The 12,292-nt window shown below is 43.3% G+C and overlaps 1 protein-coding gene across 1 annotated transcript in view; it reads right to left on the bottom strand.

Moving 5' to 3' along the window:
- The window catches only part of LOC106814898 (ankyrin repeat domain-containing protein 13D-like), a 51,313-nt gene that overhangs the window by 11,894 nt on the left and 27,127 nt on the right, over nucleotides 1-12,292 (bottom strand). The window contains exons 3-4 of the mRNA XM_014819274.1: nucleotides 7,153-7,277; nucleotides 6,480-6,669 (exon numbers count right to left, since the gene is read on the bottom strand). Coding sequence (XP_014674760.1) covers nucleotides 6,480-6,669; nucleotides 7,153-7,277 — 315 coding nt within the window. The remainder of the gene's footprint in view (nucleotides 1-6,479; nucleotides 6,670-7,152; nucleotides 7,278-12,292) is intronic.

The raw sequence follows: 12,292 nt of genomic DNA on the forward strand, positions 1-12,292 counted from the left end.
AAATACATATATAGACATATATTTTCTGCCAAAAAAGTGGGGGGGGGGCCGAGCCCCCCCGGCCCCTCCGTACGCGCCGCCCCTGTGTTGTACTCGGGAGTTAAATTTAAACCTCTCCAATATCACATTACTCCTCGGGTTACAAATTTGTCTGAATTTACGTTTCAGGCACTCGGGATTTTCCCTTGATTCCGCCGGTATTACCGCTTCTGGATTCACCGGGTCTGTACGTTCCGGTTCATAGACAAACGAACGTTCTCTCTCGATTGCCTCCGGTCCCGCAAGGTTCAATAGCATATATGCTCTCACTTTATCGGATTTTCCACTAAACGCACATGCGACATAAATGTCATACTCGCGTTCAAATTATAATTATTATATATTCCAACTTTCCGCGGCATTTGTTCCGAAACTCAAGGGTTCTGGCTTTCGTAGTCCCCCTTCTGCCATCTTGGATTATCTCCGATTACACGTGAGCTCACCGGCTCTATGATCAATCGTCAATTTACGACGTTAGCATCTCACGCTTCATGATCAAATGTCACTCTCCGTGTCCGTCCTTCCTTCCGATCCGACTTCTGACACCATGTAAGTTTTGTTACTTCATATTTATAGTCTATAACAGTACTTTGTTATGACAGGACTGGAACACGTTTTATTAACTTTACACACCAGCGAGCAGAGAGCGCGAGCGACCCCTATCGGAATGCATACACAACTCTGGTCACATAACCACGTATACACAAAGCACGCAGGCCAATCTACAATTATACATTGCATATCAATTTTCCACTGGTGTAGGATATCTACTAAAATACAACCATTATTTATTTTCAGTTTTCTCTGACACCTGAACGACCAGAACACCTCAATCATGGCAGAAACTGCCGATGTCATAGAAGAGTCCACATCCACAAGCACCGCCGCTGCAGCATCCACCTCCGCGGCAACACGCTTATACCCGGCCCTCGACATTATTTTATTAAGTGAGGTTGTGGCGACAAACCCTCTCAAAAAAGACAGAGGAAGCTGGGACAAAGTAGCCGCAAATATCAACAAGTGGCTCAAAAAAGGAAATGTCACCAAGAGGTCCTGCCGTGAAAGAACTATGAAACTAGTAAAAGCCCACAAACAGGATGAAATGGCATCCCTGAAAGCGTAAGTTATTTAAAATTCCACTGTGCTGTGACATGTGTGAAATACTGTTGTACATGTACATGTAGCCTATCATGAAGTATGTTGGAGAGGCTTTGCCTATATGAGGTTTGGTTGGTATTGCCTATATGATAATCGCAATGCCTTTTGGCCTGATAGTAAAAATGCGATTGCTTTGTTACCTCGACGTCAAATAACCTACCTAAACAGAACACACTTTGAATCAAAAACATCATTCATCTTCACAAAATACTGCCTATGCATTCGTACATTCCTTCCTAAATGTTATGGAATAGAACATGAGGTTAATTATAATATTAAATTAAATTTCAGTTCCGGTACTGCAGAAGAATTCACAGATCGCGAGCGCTTGTTGACAGTTGTTGGCGTTGACGGAAGAAAATCAAGCGGAGGAGGTGGCAGATAAAAATAGATCGAAAGAAAAAGTTAAAGAAGAACAAGGAAAGGAAATTCGTGAGGAGGCATTGAAAGGAATGAAACGAAAAGCAGGTAAGAATTGTTCAAAAAAATAATAATATTGTAGTTCTTTTCCATTACATGTACTACACCTGCTTCATAATAATGTACATGTAATACAATGTACATGCACACGTACACATGTACATGTGTACACATGTGAACTTGTGTACACATGTACATATACATGTACATACACAATGTACATGCAATACAATATTGTACATGTAACATGTTTTCCACATGTTTATAAATTCATTCACAAGAACTATCAGCATCCTGACATCTCGGAATTATCAGAATGGTGTAGAGAATAGTAATCTACATAATAAAAAAGGACAGTAAGAGAATGATAAGAGCTTAAAATCATTCAACTGAGTCAGTGAGTTACTGTAATGCAAATATGTCTTATAAATAATAAAAACATAACACTTAACCATATTCATCTAAATTCTTTGAACATCCACTTGTAATTGCAGATGATGATGAATTGCCAAAGCCAAAAAACCAGAAGATAAAGGACCAGATACTTGAAATTTTGAAAGAGAAAAACAAAACAAAAAAAGCTGAGCTTCAACTACAGCGTGAGCGGCTCGAGATGGAGCGCAAAGAAAAAGAAACAATGATGCAGATGCTTATGACCCTCGTGCAGCAGCAAAAAAAGGGAAAGACGGGTGATGTAGTCTTAGTGCTAATTTGTTTTATTTTATTTTATTTTATATTACACATACAATTGAACATTGTGGGGCAAGACAGCCCTTTTCTTGAGGTACTATACAGGGGTTGCCCTTGACTTTTTTTTCAGGTGGCCGGCCGGGCCACTTGAGTATGAGATTCAGGTGGCCAAATGGATTTTCAGGTGGCCCGGTTGCTACATTTATTAAATAATTTATTTGTATCCTAACTATGGGTAATGTGTTTTGGCAAATAATCGCAATAACATAGCTAGATTACAAAATGGTTCCACTTTTTACACTTAACACACTGTTTCTTGTAGGCTGGACATGCCTCACGAGCTTTGTCATGCTTACGACCACAACAACCACATGGTTTGTATCCTTTGTGTGTTTGTTGTTGCTTGGGCCATGCGTTAGCTTGTGGTCTTCTTTTCCACTGTGCTGTACGCTGTTCTCTGACAACATCAACATTAAGTTTATTTTGCATAAACTTAGCATCTTGTTCTGATAGTTCGTGTATCTGACACGTATGTATGGCCTTATCCAGTGTGAGTTCACTTTCTCTCAACAGTATTTTCCGTACACCGTCAGCTGTGATTCCTATTACAATTCTGTCTCTAATCAGCTGATCACACAGTTGCCCATACTCACAGGTGCTTGCTTTATTGCGCAAATCTGCTGCAAAAGTTTGTATAGTTTCACCTTGTTGTTGCAGGGGCGGCGCCACGGTTTTCAAAGTGGGGGGCCCAATTCAGAGAATAAAGCGACCATTTAGGGGATTAAGTTATTGGGGCACGAAGCGCACGAACGAGGGAGCCAGGCGACCGAGCGGGGGTGGGTGTGGCCACGGCAGGAAGCTTTTTCAATTTTTGCACTGAAATGGAGCGATCTGGTGCACATCGAAGGTGAAAATTTCAAATTTTTAAATGGAAGAAAAACGGAAATAACACCTTTTCAGTACATGTTTATGTACATGTCTACTATAGTGAAGTATATAATTTGCATCAATATGAATACATATAATAGGAATAAAGAATATGAAATAGTGAATCTTTTTCAGGGCGTACAGAAATTTCCATTTTCTTCAACCTGGTAATAGTCAAAAAATAACATTGCTGAATGATATTTAAACACTTATAACATCACTCGACTAGCTTTTATCTGCAGTTTATCTTCATGTTGCTGACAACAGTTTTGCCTTTAAAAACCCAAGCTGCTAGGATATTACATAAAGAATACCTCAACTGTTTATTAATTAAAAAGACTTAAGAACTAAAGTGCAAACTAAACTAAAAGAATAAAAGGAACTATATAAAATATATACATAAAACTAACGCTCATAGGGTCTATGTCCCCCAGGTTACTGCCGGAACGTACCCTGGGTACGGTCCGGTATACCGGCTCTGCGTTATCAGCGTGCGTTAGGCTCTGCGTGCTGCGCGTACTTAAGCTGTGCGTACGCGTGCGTAGTGCAGTATAAAATAATAACTAGTACCATATAATATATAATATTTACTTTTCATCTTGAATCTTAACATATATCATGTAGCTATGGCCGTGCGTATCCATTTACCAGTTATGCGAACATAAGCTGTTACCATAGAAATATTAGAGACACTATATATTATGATTTCTATAACTGTTACACTCAGGGGCATAGGAACAAAGTATTATTGAGGGGGCAGTAAAAGGCATCATCGCTGGGTTTTAAATTTTTTTATATAATTAAGAGAGAGAGAGAGAAAGTCTAAGATAAAGAGAGAGAGTAGTAAATTGAGACGGGGACAGGAAAACGGTGATACGGTGTGTATGCGAGCAGGAAACGGGGTACAATTAGGTCGTGCGAGATGGTGTGCAAGGGGATGGGAGGTGGGAGGCAGGGGGAGGGAGGTCGAAGGCAGGGGGAGGGAGATGGGAGGTAAGGGGTGGAAGTGAGAGGCAAGGGGAGTGAAGTGGGAGGCAGGGGGAGGGAGGAGGGAGGGAGGTGGGACGCAGTGGGGAGGGAGGTGGGGAGAAGGACTCCCCGCCCCCTCTAATTATACTTGGAGATCCATGCTCATATGTTGAAATCTTTTATAGATAGATAAAAATAGATAGCTGTGAATCTATGACACAAATTCGAAGTGAAAGGCAAGCATCATTTAATAAAATAAACCAAAATCGCATGGGGGGGAGATAGTGAGCGTGTCCTAACAATGATGTGTACGCAACTGCGTATATGCATATCTGCGCCTAACCAATGTGTCACTACGCACGACTGAAATTGTACGTTCATAACCGTAGCAACAGACCCCAGATGAGCCCAGACGCTCTGCGGCTCTTGTTTTGAATGGGCTCCCTGAGTACTGATTTTACATGTATGTTTACATGCGCAGCCAGCAGCGTCAGTGGCTGCAGCTAGCAGAGAGCTATATTTTGTTTCAAGCTAGGTTGTTACATTCAAAAGGTATGCGCGAATCAGGTGCCTCTGACGCAGGCTCCTATCTGAGCAGACAATACAATGTAGGCTACATGTGTATAAAGGCGTGTAGCCCGCTTCATGCTCTTATGCCTTATTTAGACGCCTTCAAAAAGATGATAAAATGAATAAGTAAGAAGCTATAAATAGTTCAGAGTTCAATGCTCATGAAAGGTACTCATCAAGGCTTGGTGGATCCAGCCCGAAATATTCACCGGTTTGAGAATTGTACAAACATGTGTGGCAGTTGGTGAGGAGAGCCCCTGCCAAATACATCTTGGCCACAGGTTGCAGCAAAAAAGGCCACAGGTTGCAGCAGTTATAAATTCTTCCGAAAATCAAGGAAAGCATATTGCCTCAATATTTTCCCAAACTGCCACTCTACACATTGACGCACAGATGACATAGATTTGTTGAAAAGTTCTTGATCTTCGGTCAACACTCCGCCTTGGTAAGGAGCAAGCAAACAGTCTCTCAGCGGATAGGCTGGATCGCCATATAATGAAAACGGTAACCCATTCCTATCTGTCCTTCGTACATTTTGCAGCTGATCCAGAACTTCACTCATTCTCAGCAGTGCGCAATCATGCCTTCGCCCCTCTACTGGACCATACATGTTCATTATTAGGCCATCTGGAGTTACAATAGACTAAAACTTTAGAGCATGGATGCGCTTGTGTCCATTGTAACAGACTTTTTGAAAGCGTGTTGGTCTGCACAGTGGTCTCACAGTGCCATCAATGAAACCAAAACAGTTAGTCAGAGGTGCTCCCTTGTCGTGCACAGCATCCGCGTAATCTTGTAACTTGTTTATAAACAGCGGTTGGTTGAGGTCCTGCAGTCTGTGGTGATGATTCTCGTGAATAAAGTTCAACACTTCAGTAATTATCATTGATAAGTTACTTTTGGGCCTTCTAAACATGGGCTCCAAATCAAGCAGCCTGCTGGGATAAGCGAGTCTTCTCAGGAAGATGCAGAGAGCCTCCACACCATCGACAACAGTCCGATTTCGGCAGACTATCCTCGGTGGAATGCGAAGTGCATTGCACAATCGATGGATGTCATTTTTATAAAATCGAAAATACGCACAACTATTTGTCATCGTATCAAGGTCAAACCTCTGCCCATCAGGATTGTACGTTTGTTCCCGTTGCTCTGGCAACAAATCAAGAAGAAGAATATCCAAATCATCGTCTGAAGCGTCATATTCCGAAAGTAGTAGAAAATTTTCGTCATTCATGGGCGTGGCCATCTTGAATTAGACTGCCAACTAGCGCGGTCTACCGGCAGCATGCGAAACCAGCTAACGAGCTGAGCGCTAACGCAAACACGAACACACTCGTTCGCGTTCGCTTACGCGTCACTGTGCGAAACCTCTCTACTATTTTGCTCGCTACCTACACATCCCCTGTTTCATTAACCACACATCCACTGTCTCCTGACCTACACACCTCCTCCACCGCCATGAATACACAACTCAGGCGCCCTCACCACCACTCTCACGTCATCGTCATCATCATCATCCTCATCATCATCATCATCATCACCACCATCCTCATCATCATCATCCCCATCGCCACTGCCACCACTATCGTCGCTGTCGCCATCCCCACCATCACCACCATCACCTTCATCACCATCATCGTCATTATCATCACCATCATCGTCACCATCACCAACATCATCGTCGTCGATAGCCGTCTCTCGCTCACCTTCGCCCTTGAACACGTAGCTGCGCGAGCCACGCATCCAGTTCATCTGGTCGAATCCGAGTAACGTTGTATCGATGCGCACGCTCGCGCCGCTCTTGTACACGCGGTACGTATCGCTCGGACACACGCGCGACACCAGCGGCACCCAGCTCGTGAACTCCCACGTCATCTCCACGTAGAAGTCCGGCGCCTGCGCGGGCCGGCGGCAGACGAACATTCGTAATCAGCATTTCAAAATGTTTTGTGGTGGACATTTTGAGAGAATGGCACAACTCCTGTTTTTTGAAGGCCAATTTCGATGACGAAGTGCAACGTTAGTTTATACAGTACACGTCATAGCACATGTGGGATTTGTGGCTTTTACCAGAATGTTGATGACCGACATGTTTATGAGTGCTAAGAAATGAATATCATGGAAATGATATCGAAATTGGCCAAGGATTAAGGCGAACCTGAACTTTTCTCAATTGGTAAGTTCCAGAACATGCCACCAAACGAGGAGTAATGCCACCACTACCCACACGTAATATTAAACGTACAGTGACGGAATAGTAAAAGCACTGCGTGTAATATATCTAACGGTACTGGGGCAGCCATTTGATAGTAGAATCATCAGCTCTTACATAGCGGATCGATGTTCCTGTTTCAGCATATATAGCATGAATTTACATACATCATTGAGTCGCTGAAGTGCCTCAGGTGTGCAGGCTGTACGGCGTGTGTGTCGTTGGTAATCTCTGTACTGTAACACGATGCGTAACAACTCTGGGTCACCTGTCGCTGTTGCCTCATGTAGGACTGCAGGAAAACAGATGTTGCACTAGTTAACAGATATTGCACTGCAGACAAGGTATTTAAACATTAAACACTCATTAAATAGCCACTCACTCACAATGCATTTGTAATAGAGAAATGTGGTACCGTGAGAATGGTACAGAGGAGGCACATACGATCGGTCAGGGACGACCGGCGGATGGCCCCACCAGACTGAACTGCCTATTTTAGAAGGGACCTATAAATTAACGTGACGGACGGCATGGCCGATAGAGTCATTAAGGGAGGTACGGCCGGTTCACACGGCCGGACGACGGGTGTAACGGCCTCGACTTGACCCGAGAACAGAGTGAGAGTTGTCAACCAGCCGTCATTTGGTGGCACCCTGATGACGGTACAGCAACCGGTCAAGGGGGCAATGAACCTCGACAATAGGGCGGAAACCGGGCGAGGTCGAGAGAGACAGATAAAAGGAGAGTGTTTTCGGGTAGAGGGGAGAGACTCCGACTACAGCTTGGTATGTGTACGCCGTCACTATTCGTCGTGTTTAGAATAAAGCTATAAGTTGTTTACCGTTTATACAACTGTTACGTACTACTGTCTACGAGCGTATATTCCACGCTACAATTTGGAGCCGTTTGACCAAAAGAATCTTCGTCTCCCTTTGCGACACAACGCGAGGTGCTACCACTGCGATGCACGAAAGTCGAGAGAAACACTGAGTGGAGACATCTGTAATGATGAAGAAGAAGAAGAGGAAGAAAGAAGACGAAAACCTATGACTATTGGACTATTGTGACGTTAGAATGAAGTGTTGCCGTTTTCGCCATGCGAGCATTGCGTATGGAAATGCCTACGAACAATGATGTTGCCGCTAAGGCGCATATAAGCCAGAACTTATCTTGTACGACTTGGATATCGACGATGCGAGGAACAGAAGAATACGATCACGACGACGCAAGGAACAGCAGAATACGAACACGACGATGCGATCGAAGAAGAGCCAAATACGATCACGACGACACGATCGAGGAACAGCAGAATACGATCACGACGACACGATCGAGGAACAGCAGAATACGATCACGACGACGCAAGGAGGAGATGGCGAAGGAATGCAGATTTTTGTAGCGAGATTCATCAAATCTGCAGATGGCCGGATAACGCACGGAACAATGCATTAGTACAACATGTCACAGATCACAGCAGCCGAGACAGCACCCGAGATATCAGCTGCATAAGAAGTCTACCGCTGGCGACCAAGCAAGAAAGAGCGCAATGGATGAACGACATTGCAATACGTATTACGGGTGAGTGAAGCAATCTAGTGTTGGCGGCTATTTTTCAATTTTCGCAATTACACTGGAAACTAGTTTTCAAACCACATGTTTTATAATACACGAGTGTGTTAGCGAAATACTAATTAAAGCACTTTTCCTACCTATAACTTCCCACCACCACCCCACCACCACCCCCTGGCTTAACGAGTTTTATAAACTGTGTCGTACAATGCCCGAATTCGTACGTAAATACGTAGAATAGTACCAATCGGTGTAGAACTTTAAGAATGCGCCAGGTATATACGCATTTACTTGCCGTAGAAGGCAAGGTTGGCTGATATAAAAGCCATGACGACTCAACGCATATAGTCGTAAGAGAACGAGCCGACGTGCTAGTTAGACGCACCAGTTTTAATATACGAGAGGGGACATGGTACTCCCCTGGAATCGCTGAAAATGGTTTACGAAAGTAAAAGTGGCACGATAGCGATAGCATTTCGAAACGACGGTACTGTAACGAGGTCAGCAGGGCCCGGGGCTATAGTGTAGAAACAGAGAGATCAACTCGGCAAGCCATTCAATTCTAACCGTTGAGGGCACCTACGTGGTTAGTTTATTCTTATATACAGGAGTTTAAAATGTCACCCATGTTAGAGATAAATTGTCACTCTCATTACAGTGTAAGGTCCACTTGGAATGTACCCCCCTTAGGGCCCAAAACACCCACCCGCCCATCCACCATCTACCTGTTTATTCCCAAAAGTGTTTGTTATGTTATTTCGATGTTCATACTTGTGAAACATGGAACAAATTTATAATAATGAAAGCCGACACAGTTGTTTCACAGCCTATCTGAATGTATGTAGGTGTATGTATCTCTATGTAATTGTTTTTTCCTTATCTTTTCATTTTTGGCTTTTTCTTCACGTATTCACGTTCATTTTGTGCGCGATTCTTACACATTACCCGCAAATAAAATAAAAATATATATATATTGTCACGTGCGCGAATCGTGACTTTTACGCGAATTGTAATTTCATTTGTCGCGAGTTCTAACGTTTCTATGCAACATTAAATATTGTACGACAGTTTGTTTTTGTAGCTATTCCACGCGTTTTATGTCACGTGATTGGTGACCGTTCAATGTGATGTCTGCGAGGGGACACGATATATATTTTCCACGATTGTACGCGTATACAATGTTATCCCTTTATGAAGAGGCGATCAAACGTCTGACCCTGGCGCAATACGTACACATAGTCGGCTGGTTTTTATACCAAGGCCTGGTAGGGCCAGCCATCTATCTGTCACGCGTGCCAGATTTCGAGAACCTGCCACAACCGCCCAGTCTGACAGAGGTTACAAATTATTTAAGGGGGGCGATCCCACTCCCGCCACCGGGGGCCGAGTTAAACGACACCTGGTGGATGGTGAGCAGGCATGACGACTACGAAAATTACATGCCTGAGGGTTTCGATCCATTCGTAAACTATCAGGGCTCCTTATTGGAGAGGTATTATGCCCTATTACGGGCATACGATCCAGACGACGAATACAACAACCCGGAGGACGTGCGGCGTCTCGCGGTATTGCACCAACGGATGCTGCAGTGTACTCTAGTGGAGTTGACCCCATTGCCACAACCGAGACACTTGGAGGGTGGCTAGGGGGATCGTTAGTTGCTGGTTATCATGGTTTCGGCGTTAAGCTAGACAAACCTCACCCTTTTCCCCGCAAACTAACGGGTTATGGCAGTAGTACTGAAATGAACAAACGGGTATTTTTCCATTTAAATTTACAATATAAGAATGTTTTCCATGTATCTCATGTGTCTCATGTGGTCAGGTGTCTCACGTTATTGTCGTGCACGGCAGTACGCGAAGATCACAGGCCAAGTATACCTTTTACTTACAATTTATAACCTTTTGCGCGAATTTTCACTTTTCTATGCAGTTTATAAGTTTTGATCCGCGCAGTTAAAATAACATCCACAAGCAATAACATTTCGGACGCGAATTGTAACGTTTGTACGTAGCTTTTTAATATTATACGCCATTTCTTTTAACTATCGTACATTTTATGTTACGCGATTGGTGACGGTTCGACATACGGATATTATTGTCAATTTTATTGTATAGTGTTAACGGAACAGTGTAATCTTTAGCGAAGAACAAGTCAAGCGATATTTTACAAAACTATGGGTTATGGGTTATATGTATTTGTGCTATTGTACGGTTAAAAGTTGATATTAGTTGTGATGTTATGCGGTGGCGGTTATGAGAAACAGTAGGATACGGTTATATACTTAAGCGGTTACAATTACAAGCAAACATATTACGATGATAGCACAGCAAGTCTTTTGTCTGTAACAAATTTTAATAGTGGGTTTCTTCCAGCCGGGAGGCTGGCTTAAAGCCGATTGCAGTCAACTTTTTTTGGGGCAGGGTGAAATGTAATAGAGAAATGTGGTACCGTGAGAACGGTACAGAGAGGAGGCACATATACGATCGGTCAGGGACGACCGGCGGATGGCCCCACCAGACTGAACTGCCTATTTTAGAAGGGACCTATAAATTAACGTGACGAACGGCATGGCCAATAGAGTCATTAAGGGAGGTACGGCCGGTTCACACGGCTGGACGACGGGTGCAACGGCCTCGACTTGACCCGAGAACAGAGCGAGAGTTGTCAACCAGCCGTCATTTGGTGACACCCTGATGACGGTACGGCAACCGGTCAAGGGGGGCAATGAACCTCGACAATAGGGCGGAAACCGGGCGAGGTCGAGAGAGACAGATAAAAGGAGAGTGTTTTCGGGTAGAGGGGAGAGACTCCGACTACAGCTTGGTATGTGTACGCCGTCACTATTCGTCGTGTTTAGAATAAAGCTATAAGTTGTTTACCGTTTATACAACTGTTACGTACTACTGTCTACGAGCGTATATTCCTCGCTACACATTTTTAGCATTGTATAAAATCTGTAAATGGATGGGAACCAAAATGAAAGTGTCAATGACACTGTAGCTCACCTTCGGTGTGATAGAAGAGGGGGGATATATAAAGCAAGAGTATATATGGGAGAACTCCCATTATATAGCATATCTCCCATTATATACTCTTGATAATGATTTATGCATAAGTTTTGATGCTAAAATAAATGTTTCAGATCTGAAAGTCTGAAATCTTGACGAGAGATGGCACTACGCCTAAATGATCGCCATTTTGGTTTTCGAATATCACGCAAATAAAAACAATAAAATATTCCAGTCAAATTACTGTAACGAAGAAATCTAAAACAAAATATTACACGTATATAGGTATGATTGTAGAGTTGTTGACCAGTTAGACGAAATGAACGTAATAGGACGTTGTCATCTCTCCCATAGGAGTAACAACTGTTTTGGGGCTAGCCTTACACATTCACATACCAAAATTTAACAAAATCGAATGAATTTAGATGGCCATTTTCATTTTTGCCAAAAATTGGGCGTGGCTCGAAAGTAGGTCGACTGGCGTGCTCGAAAATAGGAAGTTCAAATCTCTCACATAGGAGTAACAACTGTTTTGGGGCTAGCCTTACACATTCTCATACCAACATTTAACAAAATCGAATGAATTTAGAGGACGTACGACGGACGACACCCCATGGCAATAGCTCATCTTGACGATGTCAAGGCGAGCTAAAAACTAATTTTTGTTGTTTCGGTTGCAGCTATCTCGACGAAGCCGTTGGGATATAGCAAATAAACAAACCTCGTG

This window comes from Priapulus caudatus, unplaced genomic scaffold, assembly GCF_000485595.1.
Source record: "Priapulus caudatus unplaced genomic scaffold, Priapulus_caudatus-5.0.1 Scaffold1001, whole genome shotgun sequence".
In the NCBI taxonomy this organism is placed as follows: domain Eukaryota; kingdom Metazoa; phylum Priapulida; class Priapulimorpha; order Priapulimorphida; family Priapulidae; genus Priapulus; species Priapulus caudatus.